The sequence below is a fragment of the Antechinus flavipes genome, chromosome 3 (genome assembly GCF_016432865.1).
Source record: "Antechinus flavipes isolate AdamAnt ecotype Samford, QLD, Australia chromosome 3, AdamAnt_v2, whole genome shotgun sequence".
NCBI lineage: Eukaryota > Metazoa > Chordata > Mammalia > Dasyuromorphia > Dasyuridae > Antechinus > Antechinus flavipes.
This window is the reverse complement of record NC_067400.1, coordinates 396,448,962-396,472,007: the sequence shown is the minus strand read 5'-3', so window position 1 is coordinate 396,472,007 and position 23,046 is coordinate 396,448,962. Positions and strand designations below refer to the sequence as shown.

The following is a 23,046-nucleotide window of genomic DNA, read 5'->3' as shown; positions in this document are numbered from 1 at the left end:
GTGCATACTTTTAAAATTATAGTTTATGAATTGGCATGTACTTTTAGTAACCAAAAGATACACCTGAAAGAAAAGTCATTTTTTAAGATGAAACCAGCCAATCATTAAACATTTATTCAGTACCTCCTATATACTGGGTACTGTGTTAAGTACTAGGGATACAAATACAAAAAAAAAAAAGGCAGACCCTATCTTCAAGGAGCATATAATCTGATTAGATAAGACAATACACAAAAAGAATCCAAAAAGTGGGGATGAGGGATGAGGATATACCTGGATCAAAGTTGTGATAGAATTTTTAGAATATTTTAAGAATAGTATTTACAAAATATTCCTCAACATCAATCCAGGGTATACTCATAAACAGAAATTTGGAAAAGTGGGTACACACATAGAGTGAAATGGGAGTGAGTTATATGTGTAGGGAATTTATGTAACCAAAACATTTCATGTCACTACTACTGTATAGCCTGAATATTCTTTCGGCTCAAGATGTCTTTATACTTAATTCCCCCTTGTAGAAGTAGCACTCTGCTGGTCTCATCTTTCATCTGGGGTCCTGGGGCCTCTTTGCTACATCTTGAAACCCAACATCCCATTGTTATTTTCTCTAAACTTCATAGCTGACTTTTCTCTCTTGACCAGTATCACAGGAAAGAGAATAAATAAATTTATTCCATGCTACCCTGTAGTAAAGGTGAAAGGAAAAAAATAAAGAGTGATTCCCTCTCAAGAGCAGGGCTCATCCAGAAGTAGCTCTTTACTGCCAGACATCTCATCTCAGCAATGTCTTGCCTTAATTTTGTCCAACAAGTCACATCAACTTGCATTTATTAAACATCTGTTATGTGCCAGGCACTATGATAAACATCAATGATACAAGCAAAGCTACAGGCAAAGAGCTCAGAACCTAATGGGGTGACAGCATGTTTAAAAAAAAATCTTCAGACAAGACAATAAATTGGAGGTAATCTCAAAAGGAAAGTACTTATTTACTCCTTAATATTTTAAGGAAAACCAGGAATTTTAGCCGAGACTTGAAGGAAGCCAAGAAATAGAGATAATATGGGAGTGAATTCCAGGCATGGAGATAGCCAGTGAAAATGTACAATATTGGAAGACTTGTGCAGGAACAGAAAAGAAGGATCTGGTTATAAAGAGCTTTAAATGCCAAATCGGGTTTTATATTAGATTCTGGAGGAAATCAGGAATCACTAGAATTTGTCAGACCTATACTTTAGGAAGATCAGTTTGGTAAATAGAGGATGGACTAAAATGGGAAGAGACTTGAACCAGGGATACTCATTAACAGGTTACTGAAGTCCTGATATTAAAGGCCTGCAGAGGGTGGTAGTACTCAAAGAAGAGAAGTGGCCAAATACAAGATATTAGATAAGGGAGATAAAGAAACAGTAAGGAGTTATGGATGACACCTAGGTATCAAGCCAGGGTTACTGGGTATATGATGGTACCCTAAAAATTAATAAAGAATTTAGGAGGCATGGAGGCTTTGAGTAGAAAGATGACACATTAAGTTTAAGATATTAGTAGAAATATAATTAGAGATTTAATAGCTATATGGAAACATGACTGGAGATTAGGAGAGAGTTTAAAGTTGGATAAATAAATGGGAGAATCATCTGCATGGAGAAGGTAATTGAATCTTTTGGAGTGGATGATTTCAAGCACAGAAGAAGAGAGGTCCCTGGATAGAATTCAACATATTTGGTTCTGGACACATCCTTTTCTATTATGATTCAGTATTCTCCAGAGGTCTATCATATCTTACTTTTTAAAAATTCTATTTAGGACTTTCATTTCTTTTTTTAACCTTTCCTTTAAGAATTTAGATGCTGTACCATTTTGAACATATATGTTTAGTATGTCAATGGATCCTTTTAGCAAAATTTCATATCCCTTTTTATCTCTTTTAGTTAGGTCTATTTTTGCTGTTGCTTTTTTAGTGATTATGATTGTAACCCTTTCCTTTTTTCACTTCAATTGAAGCAAAATAGATTCTGCTCCAGCTCCTTATTTTAACTCTGTATGTATTTTTCAGTTTCAACTGTGTTTCTTATAAGCAGTATATTTTTGGATTCTGGTTTGAATTTTGGTTTCTAATCCATTCTATCCTTTTCTGTATCCCGTTTTATTCTCTTCTGCTTTTTCTTCTTTTCTTCTCTAGAAGATTATTTTGCTTCTGTCTAATTCCTTTCTTGATCTACATTTTCTCTTATTCCCTCTTATTTCTCCTTATCCCTTTCCCATTTTTTCCCCTTCAACTTAAATGTATTTTTATATTCATATGTGGGGGGTATGTTTATGTATATTCTTACCTTCTTTTGACTATTTCAGATGAGAGTTAGGTGCAGGTGTCACTTCCCCCCATCCTCCCTCCTTATTGTATACACTTCTACTTGCATTCTTCACATATATGACATACTTTTTCTCCCTTCTTTCCTTTCTCAGTATATTCTTCCTCATCCTTTACATTCTTTTTCTTTTAAGTACATCAAAAACATGACAGATTCATTTCCACTCTGTGAAATTAAATTCCTTCTATGACATCTTCTAATGACATAGTTCTGAGGGGCTACATATACACTCTCCTTTATAAGTGTAAGCAATTTAACAGTGATACTTTATGACTGCATGTCCATGTTTACTTTTCTATGACTCTCCTCAGTCCCGTGTTTATAAAATGTCAGATTTCCTACTTACCTCAGGTTTTTTATTTACAAGATGCTTGGAAGCCCTTTTATTTCATTAAAGATTTATTTTCCCTCTTGTAGGATTATATTCAATTTTCTGGGGAATATATTCTTAGTTATAAACTTATGTTCTTTTATCTTTTTGAAGATCATTGCTTTCTGCAATATATACAGCTAAAAATATACAGCTAAATAAAACAGTAAGACTTGAAAGGATATCAAAGGAATACTTAAAGAAAGAGGAAACAAAACTTTTACCTTTTGCTGATTGCATAATGATTTACTTAGAGAACCCTAGAATTTGAACTAGAAAACTAATTGTAATAATTAACAATTTAAGCAAAGTTGTAGAATATTAAATAAATCCACAACAAAAATATATATGACCAGCAGGATAGATAGAAATATCCCATTTAAAATAATTAATGATAGTGTAATATATCAGAATTTTTTTTCTGCTATGACACATAGAGGAACTATTATGAACATAGTTACAAAATACCCTTTATATAAATAAAGATATCTAAATAATTGGAGAAATATTTTTTCACATTAAGTCAGGCCAATATAATAAAAGTGATATTGTTATCTCAAGAATACCTCTAAATTACCAAAGGCTTACTTTGGAAATCTAGGGAAAAAAATAACAAAATTCAATGGAAAGAACAAAAAATCAAGAATATCAAGGTAGTTGGTGGGGGAAAAATGGGAGGAGCCTGGGGGGAGGGGGCCTGGCAGGACTAGGTTGCAAATATAATAACAAAGCCACAATTGTTTAAAAAAAAAATTGATAGTAGATAAGAAATAAGGAGATTGATTAGAAGAACAGATTGGGTATACAGTATACAGAAGCAAATGATCACATATACCTACTAAACTCAAATACTGTTGATGTACCCAAAGGTCTCAACTTTTGAAGCAAGAACTCACTCTGACAAAAACTGTTGGGAAAACTGAAAAATAGTCTGGCAGAAACTAGATATAGGCTAACATCTCTTTCTCTCTCTCTCTTTTTTTTTTTTTTTTTTTTTTTTTTTTTACCAAGACAAAACTCCAAATGGGTACATTATTTAAATAATAAAAACTGATACCATAAATGAATTAAAGTATAAAAGAAATTACCTCCTAGATCAGTGGACAAGGGAACCTGTTCATGACCAAATAAAAGATAGGAATAGTCACAGAAGGTAGATAGATAATTTTTATTATATAAAATTAAAGAGTTTATGCACAAACAAAACCATTACAACTAAAATTAGAAGAAAAGCAAGAAATTAAAGAAAAAACTTTGTAGAAAATTTCTCTAGTAAAGATCATATTTCTAAGATAAAACAGGTTGCAAAGGATTGAAAAAATGAGTGATAATAGAGAACATGAAGACATGGAATATAGATAGGTTTTTTTTAAGTTGTCCTAAGAAAGATTAGAGGATGATACTTTGAAGGCATATTAGGATAAAGAGAAGGTCTTTTAAGATGGGGAAAACTTAAACATGTTTAAAGGCAATAAAGAAGAAACCTTTAGATAGAGGGGATAATTGAGAATACAATCTGAAGACAGAATGGATTAAAGTGAAATATATACATAGGGACTGGCCTCAGCAAGCTAAAGGTTCACATCTTTGTCAGAACCTAAGGGAAAGGGAGAGAGTGGGAGAGATGACATCAAGGGATTTTGAAATGAAGAAAATTGAGTAAGAGTTCACATCAAATGGATTTACTTTTTCCTCAGCCAAGGAAAAGAAAAGATACTCATATAAAACATCCTTATGCCTCATCCTTATCTTGCTTCCTGGACTGAATGTCTGTTGTTCAAGAGGAGAGGATCCATTACCATAGATTTCCTCTCATTCCAGCTCACTTCTTCAAGTGATCTTGGACCTGAACAATCCTACCTACCCTGCTGTGAGTCATCCTTTGAGTGACCAGGGTGAGCTTGCAGCCTGGGAGCAGAAATAGTGGATACATATTTTTAAAAATCTGTTTTGCCTGCAGGATAAATTGACCAGAAGGAGATGCCAATTTCAAGCCACTTTTATGGAAATTTTCACAATCAAGTGAGAATGAGAGGTCTGGATTAAATGTTCTTCCTTTTTGCTGATTTTAAAGAATACAATTTAGAAAAGGAAAGATTTTCAGTAATTGAATCATAGGGAATTTTCTTAGTAACTGAGTGACTTTTGTTCTTAACAAGTCCTAATTTTATTTACATTTTCACATCGAGAAATAGTGGATTCACCCTTTCAAGGGATTATTTAACCCAGGACTGGATAATCATTTGCCAGGTTTGTGGTGTTAAAGTGATTTAGTCATATGCAGGTTAGATACTCTCTGAAGTGCCTTCTAATGCAATTTTTCGATGGATTTCTTAGAATTATTATCTCTTGCCAGAAAGTTTAACTATCATAAACAGTTTTTTCCTCTGGCTACCTTTTCAGCTAAACTGATTGACTACTCTGCAATTTACATATTACTTATATTGCATTATGTGTAAATTTATCAGTGTGGGCACTCCCTCTATCCACACAGATTGTAATCCCTCTATAACTGTAGGCTTCATGAATTCTCTGATCACAAAACATTTCCTGTCCCAACCAATTGCTGATCTTCTCTAAACTTAGTGTCATGTTCTTCAGTGAGATATAGTCCATCCATTACAATGATTATATTGGAGCCTTTGCCAGAATGTGTGCATGCTAGTGTAGCTTTAAGGAATCTGAAGGGTCAGTTCATTATAATGGTAAGACAGTAAACTAGGATTTTTTAGTAAACTCTAGTAACTCTAATTACTAGTAAACTAGTAAACTAGAGTTTTTAAGATTAATCTTTCAAATGTGGGCAGAATATTCAAACTTTTCCCATTGTATTTCTAGTAACTCTAATTTGTTAGTCTTTAAAAATAATTCCTGAGTCCTGTAATTTTTACCAAGTCTTTACACAAATTTTGTTGCTCGTCATGAATTCTAATGACTTAAACATCTCGAATATTTTAAAATGGTGTCCAATTATTTATCTTTATATTTGGGCACAATAGGAGTTATTCTGATCATAGATGGTTAATACAAATACCAAGTAAAGATGTTTGACTTGATTTATTCTTTGTTAATCAATAATTATGTAGTAAAATGACATTGTCTTTTATGGCTCTTGCGGACTATATCTTATTTTTGTTTATGTCTTTGTTCTCACCTGATGTTTCTTTTTCTCCTTTGTGACCTAGCCTGATTTTCATTTTACTGTTATTCGAATTTGTCTCTTTAGATACCTCCATGTGTAATTGAAAGTTGCTTCATTTCCTATTCTTTTTACAAACAGGTACAGTTTGCAAACCTGGCATGCATCACACTGCTAGAATTATTTCTGGTTTAAATTTTCAACATGTTTAGCAAGATCATTTTAGCCTCATCACAGCAAAAAAAAAAACCAAAAAAAAAACTATAGAAGTCAAGCTAATTTGTTCTAAAACCTTTTTTTAAATTAGAACTACACATTCCTTGAAATTTTCTTTCTGTAGGTAATTATTTTCATAAAATGTGGTGTGTTTTCTTAAACTTAATGAAAAATTGTAAACCATAAAGTGAACATTTCAGCCAGCTGTGTTAAACTATCTTCCCCAAAGAAATTTTGATTTAGTAATTGCTTTAATATATTTTCCAGGGTTTTACCTTTTCATTTCACCTTTTATATAACTTCAGTATTATGAATTAAATATTATAATGTTAAGATTAGCCTCACTCATATGTTTGTCCTATGCTTATAATTAAATTATATTTTTTAAATTAATTGGATAAATGCAAGAAAATGAAAACATTAGGAATATTTTTTATTTGCTTGTTATCTTTTCTGGGGCAGAGTCTTTTTTGGAAATTCATAAACCATGTAAATCTTTCAAAGACCCAGTGGCCTCACCCCACTGCTCAGCAGGTGCTACAGAGATATCTCATGTTACCTTATAAATTAAACTACCATTTATAAGTACTGTGAAATTTTACAATGAATTAAGTAGTATCATTTGTAATGGATGATGTGGATTTATTTATTTTCACTAATTGGTAAAATTTGGCACAGCAACAATAATGCACTTAGTGGTCTAAAAGAAGTAATGCGTAATGCACTCAAAGACAACCTTATACTTAGGTGGCAGCCCACACAGTGTATCTTGTAAGGTGCCCCAAGGTCCTTCTGCCTATCCAAAAACAACTTCTTTGCTAATTCACTTTTCTGTTTAATCAGAAATTTTACAATTAATTTCAGGAAAATTAGTTTTGAAAAGCCAAAGTTAAAATTCACTTGTTACTGGAGAGGAGGAAAGTTCCTGGGAAAAGGAGATATTCTCTGCCCAAGTCTTCTTTCATTAATGCATATTAAGTTATTAGGTTGGTTGCCATCACCATGGAAGCAGAGAAACAAGAAGGCTACTTTTTTTTAGTGGGAACATATGGGTGAGGGAGACCATCAGTCAGTCACCAAGAACTTATTACTTTGCGAATACAAAGAAAAATGTAAAGCTTTCCTGCCTTCAAGGAACTTAATTGGGAAGCATAGAGACAGGCCTGATCAGATGTGAGAATAGGAATATCATTGGACTATCAGAGATAATCAGAGTGGAAGAATTAGCAAGATAATATTGGAAGAAATAATTAAGATAAAAAATTAGAGCCTCACCAGCCCAGGGACTAAATTGAACTGAATGGATAGAACAAGGGCTTTTTCCATGCCTCTTGTTCCTCATCTTCTCTATGATTATCCTTTTCTAAAGTCTCCCCTTACTTCAAATCTATAGCTATTCTGGAAGTATTAAAAACAAAAATGCAAACATGAATATGAGCTTTATAAATGAAATGTCTAGCTTATTAGTAGATAAAGTTTTTAACAAGTGGTTACTTTTATTAAGAGTGCCACGAAAGGGACAGCTAGGTGATGCATTGGATAGAGCACCAGCCTTGAAGTCAGGAGGACCTGAGTTCAAATCTGGCCTCAGATTCTTAACACTTCCTAGCTGTGTGAGCCTGTGTAAGTCACTTAACCCCAATTGCCTCGGGGGAAAAAAAGATTGCTAAGAAACTCCAAAAATTAAACAGAAATCCAGTAAGAATATTATTTTGCAAGTTGGCTGTTGCCTTATAAGTCCTCAAAATTAAAATGAGACATGACATATGTGGAAATGAACTTTGCATTTTTTCCTAAACATTCCTACATTCTGTGTATAAATGGGAGAGTGACAAGGAAGCATTTGAAGAAGATAGAAGATTTTGTTTAAGAACAATAATTGAAAAATGTTTATATTTGAGATTTTAACTTTACAAATTTTGTGACCAAGATGATCTTGGAAAAAAGTTGTGTTTGGGACAGGTATGTGGTGCAGTGGATAAAGCACTAATCCTGGAGTCAGGAGGACGTAAATTCAAATCCAGCTTCAGACATCTGATACTTATTAGCTGTATGACCGTAGACAAGTAGCTTCATCACAGTTGCTCTTTTAAAAAAAAAAAGAAAGAAAGAAAGAAAAGGCCACAAACCCGAAAGAAAAGAATGTCTTCAGACTTTGGGAAATTAAAATTAAGTGTAATGAGTGCTTTTTCATGCATTTATTCCTATTAACATAATGTTTAATATTTGCTATAAGTCTTTCTTTTCCTCCCTTCTATCAGTAAAAGAGAAAAAAAAGGGCAAAGAGAGCAGAGATGGTAATGGAAAGAAATAGTATTAGGGGGAAAAAAACATAAAATTGAATAATGTTGAACTCTGTCATTATTATGTCATATTCCTGTAGTCATGAAAATATTGAAATTAAGACCATAAATGAAGTTGTTATATTTTGATTTTCTTGGGAAGGTAGTGTGTGTCTGTGGATATAGTTAGTTAACTATGTAGTTATATAAAACTATACAATTATATACAGAATTATATGTATACATAACTATATATAACTATGTAGTTAACTAGTTTTATAATATGTAATTTATGTATATATAAAATTATGTATTGTTAACTAACCACATGTTTTCATTTATTTATACAACAAAATTAAGGAAAGAGACTTTTTTCAAATACATTTATATTTTCTAGCAAATTTAGCAAATCATTAATTAACCTATGGTCAAAAACATTGTTTTTGATAGCTATATTTCAGTATAATTTGTTTCCTTGGTAATCTTTTGTGTTTTATGCATTTAAAAACATTCTGAGAAATGATTGAAAGTCTTCACCAAAGTACCCCAAAAAAATCCATGATACAAAAAAGTTTAAGAACCCCCGATACAATACTAAAAATTTGAGTGGAAGTGCCATCTTGTAATTGTAGAGAGAGCTTCTTCACTTGGGAGCTATCTATATCGAGGAAATCACAAGTCCTGTCCATAATCTGATCCTTCTCCTATTTCAGAGGCCATATTTATTAACAAAATTATATATGAATTATTCCCAAAGTAATATTTAACTTTTTCTTGAAATTTTAGATTCATTTGAGTGGATTTCTTCCAAAGCTTGATTCTGATCATTCCTTGACAAATCTTTCAACTCCAGAAAGGAGTTTTATTTTTATAAATAATCGACCAGTACATCAAAAAGACATCTTAAAGGTAAAGGTAACCACATTTTGGAAAATTTTTTTAAAATCTGGTACAAGAATCAAAACTATATTTTCATTTACAAACAGACTAAATCTTTATTTTATGAGGACTAGAATTTTTTTTTTTTTAAACCTCCTTTGATTCATGAAGCCTAATTATTTTGGACTTTGATCACTGTTGTTTGTTTAAATTTTCATAAGCAATTCAAAGTCTGTAAAGGAACTTTAGGATAGAAATATTTTGTCCATTTTATGTTTTATCTGTCATCACTTCATTTCTTTGATAAATGTGGTCCTATATTTTTTAAATTGGTTTCACCCTATTTTACAGTTAACTCTAATTTAAATTTGCTCCATATATTTGTAGTTAATTCGACACTACTACAATGAGAAATGCCTAAAAGAGTCAACTCGTTCTTATCCAATCTTCTTCATGAAAATTGTTGTGCCTACAGCAGATGTGGATGTAAATTTGACTCCTGATAAAAGTCAAGTATTATTACAAAATAAGGTAACGTAATTTCATATATATTCTTTTTTTGGTTATTGTTAAGTCTTGGAAGAAGAATTTGATTGAAGTTTATAAACTTCTGAAAGGTATGACTAAAGTGACTTATCCCATCAGATCCTGGAACTTAAAGAAATTGAAGTTAAGTTTGACCTCCTTTTTGATATAATTTCACAGAGCTTTCTTTAACCCTTCTTTTCTTCTGCTTATAATCCTTTCTGTACTCTGTATCAGGAGAAGGAAAATAGAAAGGTTAGAAAAGATAAACAGGGGAAGAAGATGAGGAAAAAGAAATAACATGAGAAAGAAGGTATCCTTTGAAGTTTGAAAATGATAGTTTTAGTATAAATGAAAGGAAGTATTAAATTTATGGAACTCATTACTCCAAAGATCAACTACTATAGATTGAAAAATACAAATAGATTCAAGAAGACATATATAAATTATTTGATTCATAACAGGTTATTAGGGAAACTTAGGAATGACTACTAAGCTTAATTCTTAACTTTTTCTGTGGATTTCATGATGAGCAATAATGCCCTAAGACAAAACATCCTTAATGTCATTTTCAAAAACATAATACTAAGCTATATGACCTGTGAAACTGACCTATTAATTTTTTTTGTATAGTTAGCCATATTGACTTTATAATTTTTGATGCCTAGATGCATCTAATTTGTACATTAAAAGGTAAGACATTATAAAACTCATAAGAGTCAAATATCAAAATGGGATTTAGAAAATCATTCTTTAGCTGCAAGTTTATATAGAGATGCATGTTCTTTTATTTTTTTCATGTTTTCTACACAACTATTAATTATTTTATAAGTGATTTCCTCTAACATTTGGTGACTTTTGTTTTTAGGAATCTGTTTTAATTGCTGTTGAAAATGTGTTGACATCATGGTATGGATCACTACCTAGTACAAATTCTCGTGAAAATAATAAAGCAGATGTTTCCTCAGTTGACATGGCTGTTAACAGAACAATACTAACAGATGTGCATATTAATGAAATGGAATCATCTGGAAATAGTTATTCAAATGTTGATATTTCAACTTTTTCATTCCAACATGAAATGCAGAATTGTGAATCAGGAAATAACACTGAGGTCTGCTTAAAGCATCAGATAACTTCTCGTGATAATTCTCATGATTTTGACAGTGAAAATTGTAGCACTGATAAAGCAAATAAAAATACATGTCAGGATGTCTTTATAAATAATTTTTCTTCATGTAAGGATAACCAAGGCCAACATAGTGAAATGTTTACTCTAGATGCTCTAAAGCACATTCACTCTACAAATGGTAGTGGAGACAGACCTATTAATGAATTGGAAAAAAATGAGGAAGCAACAGTATCTGAAAGGTCTTTTGAAATCTGTGCGGATGATTGGAGTAAGGGAAGTGCACTTAAAAATCCATTTGGAAAGAACATTGAACCTGTGAAAATTTGTGTGCCAACAGCAAAAGATTTAACATCTGATGTAAATATAAATTGTAATCAACAAAGTGTTGAACAGAAGAGTCCCAGTGAAAGCCCCAGTAAAAAAAAATCAAATGTGATAGATGATAAATATGGGCAGCTTACAGCCTATGATTTAATTAGCAACCGAGTAATTAAGAAACCCATTTCAGCAAGAGCTCTTTTTATTCAAGATCAACGTTCAAAATGTCTCAGTGAAAATCCAAAGACCTGTGTAAAGGATATGACAGCACAAATTGAAGAACTGTGGAAGACATTGAGTGAAGAGGAAAGAATGAAGTAAGTTTCCAGATCTTACATGTGACCAGAATGCTTAGTTGTTTCCATTCTATATGACTCATTAGGTGAAAAAAATAAAATAAATATTAATTACTTATGAAAAAAGAAAATGGAAAATTATTTTCTGGCAGGTCTAGGATCCCTTTCTGGCATTACTTTGTTTCTAATTTTCATTTTTTATTTAGTACAGGACCTTACTGTTTTCTGATTTAAGTTTGATGTTAGAGATTTTCCATTCTGCTTTTCAATTTAAAAACATCACTTTCTTTATTGTTTATTTTGCTTAGATGATATGTTATTTCATAAGACTAGAATGTGACATTAATCTAGACAACTCAAGAGTTAATATCGGAATATTCTATGTGATTGCATATTGTAGTATAATTCTAGCTTAATTATATTTTGTTATAAAATTAGAAACTTTTAAAATTATAAATCAACAGTACTGTTTATCAGTCTCTGAATAGTAGCTACCCAATATAACTAAGCTTAGATGTCACTGTTTTAAAATTAGATGAGCAGAGTAAGTATTGAGAAAATAAAATAGCGTGGTGTTCTTAACTGATTTAGGACAGAAATGATTAATCTTTTTCTGTGTCATGGCAGTCTGGTGAAGCCTATATATTCCTCAGAATGTTTTTAAATGCATACATAAAATGCATGATAAAAAAGGAAATCGATTATAATGAAATATAATTATCAGAATATTTTTTAAAAAGTTTATAGACCTCAGGAACCTCTGTTTTGCCTTTTTGATATCAAGATGTTTACAAATAGTCAAATATTTGAAGATAAAATGTTTGAAATATTTTTTTTCCTAACCTGGTTACCTAAGATGTATGCGTATACAAATATTTGTATGTATATATACACTTGTGTACATATGTGTGCATGTGCATGCATGTCTACATACACTTGTGCAAATACCTTTATAAACATACATATGGCACATCCTAAATTTATGAGAATAAAATTCTCATAAAAAAACCTAAACCTAGAATTAGAAGACAGAATTACTATTTTACTCATTCTATATTTCTATATTTCAGTGTTTAAAAAAAATCTTTTCTATATAGAATCAAGAATTCTGCTAATTCTGTTTTTTGTGTAGCAGTCACTGATATCCCATATTTTAGCAAATTACCAAAATCTAGTAAATACTTCCTTTTAAGTTTTTATTTTTTCTCATTCATCCTTGTATATTATAGGCATTATATATCCATTTGTTCAAGTGTTCCAAGACATCTCAGTAACGGGAAAGATTTTGTGTGTGTGTGTGTGTGTGTGTGTGTGAGCTTTTTTCCCCTGGTGTAGGGAATTCTCCTGGATGGCTAGCCAAGCTCCTAAGGTAAAAGCTGACTTTTCTTAGAAATTAGTTTTGATCAGGCAGGGTACCAAACTGAGAGAAAAAAGTTTTTCTGTAGAGCCATTGTGCATCTTTTCCATTTTAGGCTTATGTAATAAAAATTTTAACCTAGCCTTTTTCCATTCCATCTTCCTCCTTCTACATTTATTCCTGCTTTAATAGCCAGCTAGGGAGAAAAATTTAAAGTTTTTGTTATATTTTTTTCCCCTTGAGGCCATGATATAGTGTTTTTAACATTTCAGAATGTAATCATTCTCTTTGTGGGGATAAAGTCACTTAAAGCAAGTCCAGGTTCTGTATATAATAGGTTTTAATTTGTTGCTCCAAGGTATTTTCTTATGAACAACCAGAAGGTAATTATGCAACTAATGCAATTCTTCCATGGAACTATGTAGATCCCTAACTTATAAAGTCAGCAGTAATCGCTCCTTGCCTATATACATGGACCATTAGGAATTGTGTGAGTTTTTCTTTATAGAATTAAAAATTTGTAAATTAGAAAATAATGAACTACCACAGAATTTTTAGTTTTCCTGGAAAGAAGTGGTGTGGAATTTTTTGTAAGTCTTCAAAGAATTAATAGGAGCTTTAAGGCCTAAGTGAGTAAATGTAATAAAGTAACACTTATTATGTTTCATGCTCTATACTAATCACTAGGGATAAAAAATAGAAACAATACAAATCCTGTCCTAAAGGAGATTACATTTTAATTGGGGAACCGTGGCAGAAGTAAAGAAGTGTGGTATTCATGATGGGGCTATTGTAGTTTAGAAAATTCTAGGGATTGTCAGAGGAGTAAACTGACATACTTATTATTAGCAATGACCAGATGAGGGAGGTGTGCTGGGAGGAGAGGAGAAGCTGATCAGAGGGTACATGAGACAGTAACATGGCAGGTAAGAGAGGGTTAGAAAGCAAAGCAAAGTATGGCCAGAGCTGGCTGTGATGTAGCGGGTCGTGTGAAATATTCACCAGTAAGAATGATAGGGTTTTAGGGTGAAAATTTCAACACTATTTCAACTTGAAAGTTTTAATTCAAGGTGAGCCTAATCCCAGAGACAGGGTAGAAAGCAAGAAGACATATTCCCTAAATGCCATATCTAAACACTTTGTTTATCTGATAAAAAGGAAAAAAACACCTCCAAAAAACTTTAAGTAAAATTTTCTTTAAAATGGGAGTTCTAAAAGTTAACCTTTTAGTTAAAGATTTTAGCCTTGAGAAAAATAATAAATTGGGCTACCTAAATGTAGCATTAGTGTTGAATAGAAAGAGAAAGAACATGAAAACTCACTTGGATCTTCTATAGTTTTATAGTCTATGATTTACTTTACTTTTTAGAAGATTTTTTTCCCCCTACATAAAAGAGATTACTGAATTAATCGATTGAGTTAGGAAAGGGAGGAAGAGAGAGAGAGAGAGAGAGTGTGTGTGTGTGTGTGTGTACACATGTAAATGTGCATAGGTACATGTACCAGAAGACTTGAAAAGTAGAAAGGGAGCAGGTTATAAAGAACTTTAAATACCAAGAAGATTTTTATTTGATGCTGGAGACAAAACAGAGCAAGGAAGTAACTTAATTAGACTGACCTGCCTTAAAATAACTATGTTGATGATAAATTGGAATGTTAGATAGACTTAAAACAGAAAAAACAATTAAGAGACTATTGCAGTAGTCCAGGTGAGAGGTGATGAGAACCTGAAGTAGGGTGGTAACTATGTATGCTGTTGAGTAGAAGTAACAAGACATGGCAACTGCTGGCATATGAAGAGTGATTGAGAATGAGGAGTTGAGGATGACACTGAGGTTGTAAACCGAAGTAACTGGAAGAATGGTGATGTCTTTGACAATGATAGGGAAATTTGGAAGAGGTATAGTTTTGGATAAAGAGTAAAAAATAATGAGATTCTTTTTTTGAAATGCCTTCAAAATAGTTTGAAATATGATATATACTGTTGGTGACGGGACTTAGGAGAGTGACTAGAATTCTGTTTTTTCTATATGTCAGGAGCTTATGAGATCATTAAGAGAGAATGTAAAAAGAATAAAGAGGACCCAGGACAGAGTCTTGCTGAACACCCATTCAAGATATATCTTGAATGATGAGCTAACAAAGAACACTGAGAAGAAGCAGTCATGTAAGAAAAGAAATGGTAGAGAAACAGTATCACAGAAACCCAGACTGCAGAGAATATCTAGGAGAATGTAGTCAGCTGTATCAAATGCTTCAAAAAGGTCAAGAAGGATGAAAAGTAAGAAAAGATTCATTAGATTGATGAGGAAATGAGAAAAGGTCCAATACTTTTGCCAATTAAAAAATCATCTGTAACTGCTGAGAGAAATTTGATAAGGAGAGATTACAGAGGATTAGAAGAGAGTGAGAGGAGAGGAAGTGGAAGTATTAATTGTAGGCTTTTTTTCCAAGAAGTTAGACTGAGAAAGGGAAGAAGCATATAGTACAATAGCAATGGGATCTGTTAAAGAATTTTTAGTTTTTGAGAAGACTTGGAATTGTTTGTAGCAGAAAAGGAACCAGTAGAAGACATGGAAGATTAGAGTGATAGAAGGGATAATAATAGAGGCAGTTTGCTGAAAAAAGAAGGGAAGAGAGGGGTTCAAAAGTACATGTAGAGGATTTGACTTGGTTAGGAAATCTACTTCTTTAACAAAGCCTAGAAGAAAGGGGGGAGGGGAAGCTTAAGGCCTCTGAGATAAGGAGAAATAGTTGTCAGAAGTGGAGGAGAGAAGAGTTCTGGCAAATAACTTTTTTTCGATAAAGTGTTAGACAAGGCCTCAAGTAAGAGGGTGGCAGAGAGGATGATGTTGAAAACTTTGAAAAGAGTTAACATTTGGAACAGCCTTTGTGACCTGAGATGAAAATGGAATAGAAAGATTAACTTGCTGCAGTAAGGGCTAAGATGCAGTTGTATAATAATGTTCACACATGAAATCTATGTACATACATATTCAACTGTTTGATTGTTCTGCCCTGGGCTAGGAGATGAAATAGAAGAAACGGCAAATAATTCTAAGTGCATGGAAGTTAACTTATCTCTTTAGAATTATTTGGATTGTCTACAAGATCCATCAGTTTTCTAATTTGGAGTGGAATAGGGAATAAACATATAATGCTTACCATATGCAAGGCCCCAGGCTGAGTGCTTAACAAATTTTATTTCATTTGATCCTCACAACAACTTTTCAAGCTAGGTTCTTTTATTATGCCCATTTTACAGTTGAAAAAACTGAGGCAATGGAGTTTAAGTGACTTCCCAGGGTTACATAACTAGTAAATATTTGAAGCCACATTTGAACTCAGGTCTTTTTGCCTCTTGGAGTAAAACTCTGTCCAAAACTCTGTCCACTGCTACCTAGTTTCTTTTTCTGACAGAAAATATCATTTTCTCTAAATATATTGATCCATTGGGTTAACATTGATCATTAGGTCCAATATCCTCCTTAGTTTTGTCTTATCCTTGCCATCTATCCAAATATCCATAATAGTGATGCAAACATTTGTTACAGTTTTTATCATATCATCCCTATTGTGTGTAAGTCCCATTGAGTATATACTTTGGAGTTCAACACAGCTGTGTTGGTTGTTTCAGGGTTCGGTAACATTAAATACTACACACAAGCATACAGTGACACCTTTTCTCTTCCTTTTCCCACTAAATATCCTCCCTTTTCTCTTCTGCATCTTCATAATTGCCCCTTAATGTGTTCACTTTTAGATATGTTGATCACCTCCTTTATCCCGGCCCATTTGTGTCAAATGATAGTCATCCAGTTTCTGTTTCTCTCTAAAGTATACCTGAAATAGTTTTATTCTAAGCATGTAATTCTCAACCAATTATCTTATCCTACTAATCTTTGATTCCATGTAGCAACTACAGAGGGTCCCAGCTTCATCTTAAACACAAATAGAATAGTACTGCTTCATTTTTCTTAAGAAGTAAGTTATATGGGGCAGCTAGATGGCTCAGTGAATAGAGCACCAGCCCTGAAGTCAGGAGGACCTGATTTCAAATCTGATCTTGCACATCCTAGCTGCCTTCCTAGCTGTGTGACCCTGGGCAAGTCACTTAACCCCAATTGCCTCAGGGAAAAAAAAAAAAAGAAGTGTGTTATTTTTTGGAGGAAGCAGTTATCCATACCTGGTGTAGCTTTTTATTTACACTCATCCTCTGACCTCTGAAGCATTTGACATTGGTTACTAGTAGATATCTTTGAAATTCATTCCTTTGTTGGCTTCATGCTACTGGTTTTCTTTCTACCACCTTCCTGGTCATTCTTTTTAAGATTTCTTTCCCCTCCATTAAATATTTCCCTAAGATTTTATTCTTGAATTTTATTTTACTTTATTAAATTTTACTTTTCTAATACATGGAAAAAAGATAGTTTTCAATATTCACCTTTGTAGTAAACCCTTGAGTTCTAAATTTTTTCCCTCCCCAAGACAGCAAGTAATCAGATATGGTAATTAGACATGTGCATTTCTTCTAAATATATTTCCATATCTGTCATGTTTTATAAGAAAAATAAAAAAAAAAAATAAAAAGGGAAAAAAAAAAAACATGAGAAAGAAAAAAAAGCAAAAAACAACCACAAAAAGTGAAAATACTATACTTTGATTCATATTCAGTCTTCATAGTTCTCTCTCTCTCTGAATGCAGATGGCACTTTCCATCATAAATCTATTGGAATCACTTTGAATCACTTCATTTTTGAAAAGAATCAAGGCTATCACAGTTGATCATAACATAATCTTGTTGCTGTGTACAATGTCCTCTGGATTCTGCTCACTTCACTTAGCATAAGTTCATGTAAGTCTCCCCAGGCCTCTCTGAAATCATCCTGCTGATTGTTTCTTATAGAACAGTAACATTCCATAACATTCATATACAACTTATTCAGCCATTCTTCATCTGATGTGCATGCCCATCAGTTTCCAATTCCTTGCCATTACAAGAAGATCTGCTACAAACATTTTTGCACATGTGGATCCTTTTCCCGCTTTTATAATTTCTTTGGGATACAGACCCAATTGTGAGACTGTTGGATCAAGGGATATGCACAGTTTTATAGCCCTTTAGGTACAGCTGAACTTTTTTTCCATTTCCCTGGATCCTTATCCACTTCCACAGCTACAGCTACCACATCATATTCTGACTCTTTAAGTCTCTATATGTTTAGCCCTTACTCCCTTCTCTTCATTTCCAGTTAACTTTTGAACACTTCCTTTGTTATCTTATTGTACCTCAAACTTATCTTCAAAAGCCCAACTCATTATTTAAAAAATAATACAATAAAAACTACTCTTTATCTATCTCGAGTTCTCTATTTCTGTTGATAACACCAGGGATCAATAACTTTAAAAAACTGAAAATCACTTTAGATGTTTTTCTTTCCTTTTCTATTATCTTCTCACTTTACAGATATTATCAGTTGCCAAATTCTCTTGATTCGAACTGTACAAGAAATGTCACTCAGCCTTCTTTATATTCCAATGCCAACTCTTTAATTCAGTCCCTAATTATCTACTGCTTAGACTATTGCAGTAGCCTCAGAGTATCATTTACACATAAACACAAACATAAACACACATCCTTCAGTTTTACCCTCTCCAATTTATTCTCTACATTTCTGTCAGTGATCCTGCTAATTTTCATTTTTCTCCTCCTTAAAAAAAAGTTGTCTCTGATTCTCCTCTACTTATCAAATAAAAGCCAGCCTGGTTTTTTTGTTTTTTGGTTTTTTTTTTAGTTCTCCACAATCTGTCTCTACTTTATTTTTCCATCCTTATTTCTTCTTCTCTCATATGCTTTCTGTTCCAGCCAAACTGAGCTTACCATTACTGAAATAATCCTTTTTTCCCCCACCTATGCACCTTCATTCTTTCCCCAAAAGCTGAAAAGCATTTCTTTAACCTTCTGTTGAAATTCTTGTCCTCAATTTAGTTAGTACCACTTCCTCTGTTAAGCCATCTTTGAACTCAAATCTCTTAATTTTCATTACCAAAAAAAAAAAAAAAATCTCATTTTTTTTACCTCATTTAAAATATTCTCATCTGTGTGCATTGAAGACAAACAATATGTCTTAGCTATCTTTGTATTTCCCATAATCCCTAGCAGAGTGTCCTGATATGAGAATCACTTAATAAATCTTAGTTTGAATGTACTGTTACATAGGATACCATTGGAATCCTTTTAAAATATTATCTCATTTGATCCTCAAAACAACCTTTTGAGATAGATGCTATTATTATATCCATTTCATAATTAAAGAAATCGAGGCTAAATGATTTGCCCAAGGTCATAAAGCTATTGAATATCTAAGGCTTGATTTAAACTCAGCTCTTCCTAACTTCAGACTCAGTGCATTCTCCACTGCACCATAAAGTGGTAAATCTACCATAAAAATTCTGCTGTGAATAGCAGAATTGCCAGTTTTAACCCCACAATTTAACTCCACAGTGACAGATGTTTCATCTGTTTCAAAAGGAAACATATTTTCTTTGTTTTTCCCTTTTGATTCAGCAAATGCTTCATCTCCTTCTGCAGCTCCAGAATTAGGACTTTTATATTTTTTAAATGGTTATTAGAATTACCTAGCTGTGGAAAGGAAGATGTCAACAATAATTGCAAAGAGTAAAAAGACACAGATAGGTTATAATCTGCATTAAAGTAGGGAGTATTCATATTCCATCTAAGTATGCAATACTTAGGGGGGAATCTCTGGGTAGTAACTTTGATTTTCATCTTATATTAAAGTTAAATTTATTTTGGAGAATATATATGAAAACATGAAGAAATGATTCACAACTTGGAACTAAAGCCCTTATTATTGAAAATAAGGGGAAATTTTTAAAATTGATGTCTGAAGAAAGTAGGGAGTAATGATTCCAGAATTTTTGCTACAATTTTATTGCAGTCTACATAAAACTATTCTAGGTTATACTGGTTCCTAACAATCCTACATCATGAAAGAATTCTAAAGATTGAAACAAAGTAGAAATGCCTTTCCCACTGTAGAGAAACAAAGGTTCTGCGATACAAATATAACATGTTTGGGATATCTATATCCCCACACTAGGTTCTCATACCCAAACATGTGGACACCTATTTTCCTCTTTGGGCAGGCTGACTTCCTCCAACCTGTTCTTATAAGTTACTTAGGTGGAAAATGTCATCTACTTCCAGAGAAAGAACTATAGAAACTAAAGGCAGATCAAAACATCCTATTTTCATCTTTTTTGTTTTGTTTTTTTCTTTCTTGTGGTTTTTCCCTTTTTTCTGATTTTTCTTTTCCACCATGGCTAACGTGAAAATGTGTTTAAATTGATTGTATATATGTGTGTGTGTGTGTGTGTGTGTGTGTGTGTGTGTGTGTGCGCGCGTGTGTGTGTATACACACACACACACACACACACACATATGATTGTACCTATATCAGATTTCATGCTGGGAAAAGTAAGTAAGAAAGGGAGGGGGAAAAAACAAATTGGAACTCAAAAATGAATGTTGAAAACTATCTTTACATGTGAATTGGAAAAATAAGATATTATTAAAGTTAAAAAAAAAAACTCAGATCTACGTTCCATATACCAGGACCATGAAGTTACATATGAGATTATATCAGGGTCCTAAGGCAACTCTGTTTAGGGGGTACATTCTCCCTCCTATTAGTTTTAGCTTTTGATCCTCACTAGTATATTTCCATTTACACAGAACACCTACTCACAATGGTGATACTTGGATATCTTAAACATAATCATTTACTTAGAACAAAGCAAAAGAAATAAAAATCATAGGTACTGCTCATATTAAACAAATGCAGAAATAACAAATATGTCACAATTCACATATAAACCTAGATTTCACTCTCTTATAATGGTGAACGTAAGTTAAAAGAGTTTGTAATTGCTATGCCCAGTATTTGTGGGTAACAGTGCACACAGTCTTAGGGAAAACTAACAGAAAACTGCTAGAGGAAAGAAAACCCATGTATTTAAGATGACTTTTAAGCCTGGATTATAGGATTTTGTGTTATTGGTTCATTCAAAACATTTGCATCACACACACAAAAGTCACTTCTTTTTAACTGCTCATCTACTGGTTGTCTTCAGTAGACAACTCTTCTCTTTTACACTTAAACCTGACTTCTAGCCTCAGATATTTATAGCTCTGTGATCCTGGGGCAAATTGCTTACCTTCTATTTGCCTCAAACCTCTCAACTGTAAAATGAGGGTTCTTATAATAGCACCCACCTAACAAGGTTGTGATGAGGATCAAATTCATTATTATTTGTCTTTTTCATGTGTATGTTTAGCATAGTGTGTGTGGTTCATAGTAGGTTCTATATTATTCCTTCCTTCTATTTCCAGTATAACATTTACAAACTCTTTCAACATACATTCACCATTAGAAGAGCATTTGAAAATGTTACATTACTGAATTGGCTAGCAGTTCCCTCTAAGCCAAAAACTGCAAAGATCATCACACTGGTTATCTTTGGGCAGTATAGATAAGACCATCTAGCTGCTTAAACTTATAGAAATGCTGCATTATCTATTCAGTCACAACAGAATTCAGAACAGCTTAGCTTGTCTCTCTGGGTAAGGTCAGCCAGCTTTACCAACTCTCCACTTATCAGGATCCTGAGTCATTCTATTAGTTCTCATCAGCTCTTCCTATATATAGTAAAACAGATGTAAAAGCTTTTCTCCCTTAAACCAGAGGGGAAAGCAAAGAGCAACACTTAACTTCCCTTCTCTCAAATTCTGGGTAGTAGAGTGAAAGACAATAACTGGTATTAAAATTTTATTCAGTAAGTAAAAAAATAGCAGATAAAAGCTAGGTGCCACAGTAGTTAAAGCACTGAGTTTGAAATCAGGAGGATCTGAGTTCAAATCCACCTTCAGAGATTTGATACTGCCTAGCTGTGTGACCTTGGGTAAGTCACCTAACCTCTATTGCCTTGGAAAAAAAAGAAAAGAAGATTTCTCTTGCTGTTGATTTTTTTATACATCTCTAACAGAATTGCATTTTAATCCCCTGTTGAGTCTTTCCTCTTCTGACAAATCTTTTATTCTCTTCCCTTCACCATCTTAGCCTTTCCAGTTTTTCTGGAGCCTTTCACTTAGGAGATAATAGTTGGCTACATTTTCTCTACAAAATCAACTGTCTGTATTTAATCATCCCTTAGCTTCTAAATAGTAATATGACATTTAAAAAGTTATTTTCAGTGAGTTGAGCCATGCTTCTTCTCTTAAAATTCTCAAAACTGCTCTCCATCTTAATCTTTTGTACTTTACAAGGTTTCTTCATGCTCATACATTTTTAAAGTAAAATCTCTCTGTCCTCTTTAAACCATCCAACATGTATATATGTGTGTATATATATTTACATTGTGTATATATGATGTAAATATACATGTGTACATGTTTGTATATATGTAAATTGAGAAATCATCTTATATCCTTACAAAAATGATTTGTCTTTATATTTGTTTTACAACTCTTTTTCTGTTCCAAACTTCTAAAATCTCATGTGAAAACTTTCTTTACACACATATTTTTAGCAAGTTTTATTAAACCAAAGCTTTTTTTTCCTAATACTCCCAAATACTAAACTATTCATCTGTGAAAGAGCAGTCTTAAATCTTATACCAATTAATTCAATGTTTTATTTTTTCTTAATACAGAAGTACTTTCTATGCCCTTTTTAGTGATAAAGTACTTTACATGATAAAGTAATACTTTGACATTGTAAAAGCAACTTTTGACAGTTAATCATCCTTTCCTCCTTGATACTTTTCTTTCTAGTTTTCTCTGGGTCTACTCCTATTTCTCCTTCCACCTGATTATTCCTTTTCAGTTTCCTTTGCTGGATAACTATTCATGGATGTGTCCCCCAAGGCTGTATCCAGAGATGTTTCTTCTTCCTCTATAATATTTCATTCAATGATTTCTTCAGCTTTCATGGATTCAGATTTCATGGTTTCATAACATTTCTATGCAGATTCTTCTCTCTTTCTGTGATCTTTAATGTCATATCCCCAACTGTCTATATGGATATGTCTAATTGGGCTTCTCATTGACATCTTAATCTCAACATGTCCAAAAG

The 23,046-nt window shown here is 32.8% G+C and overlaps 1 protein-coding gene across 2 annotated transcripts in view; it reads left to right on the top strand.

Annotated features, from left to right (window-relative positions):
• Nucleotides 1-23,046, top strand: part of PMS1 (PMS1 homolog 1, mismatch repair system component) — a 109,223-nt gene that overhangs the window by 74,689 nt on the left and 11,488 nt on the right. For both annotated transcript variants that reach the window (XM_051986025.1, XM_051986024.1), the window contains exons 7-9: nt 9,169-9,291; nt 9,649-9,792; nt 10,655-11,553. In XM_051986025.1, the coding sequence (XP_051841985.1) occupies nt 9,169-9,291; nt 9,649-9,792; nt 10,655-11,553 (1,166 nt within the window). The remainder of the gene's footprint in view (nt 1-9,168; nt 9,292-9,648; nt 9,793-10,654; nt 11,554-23,046) is intronic.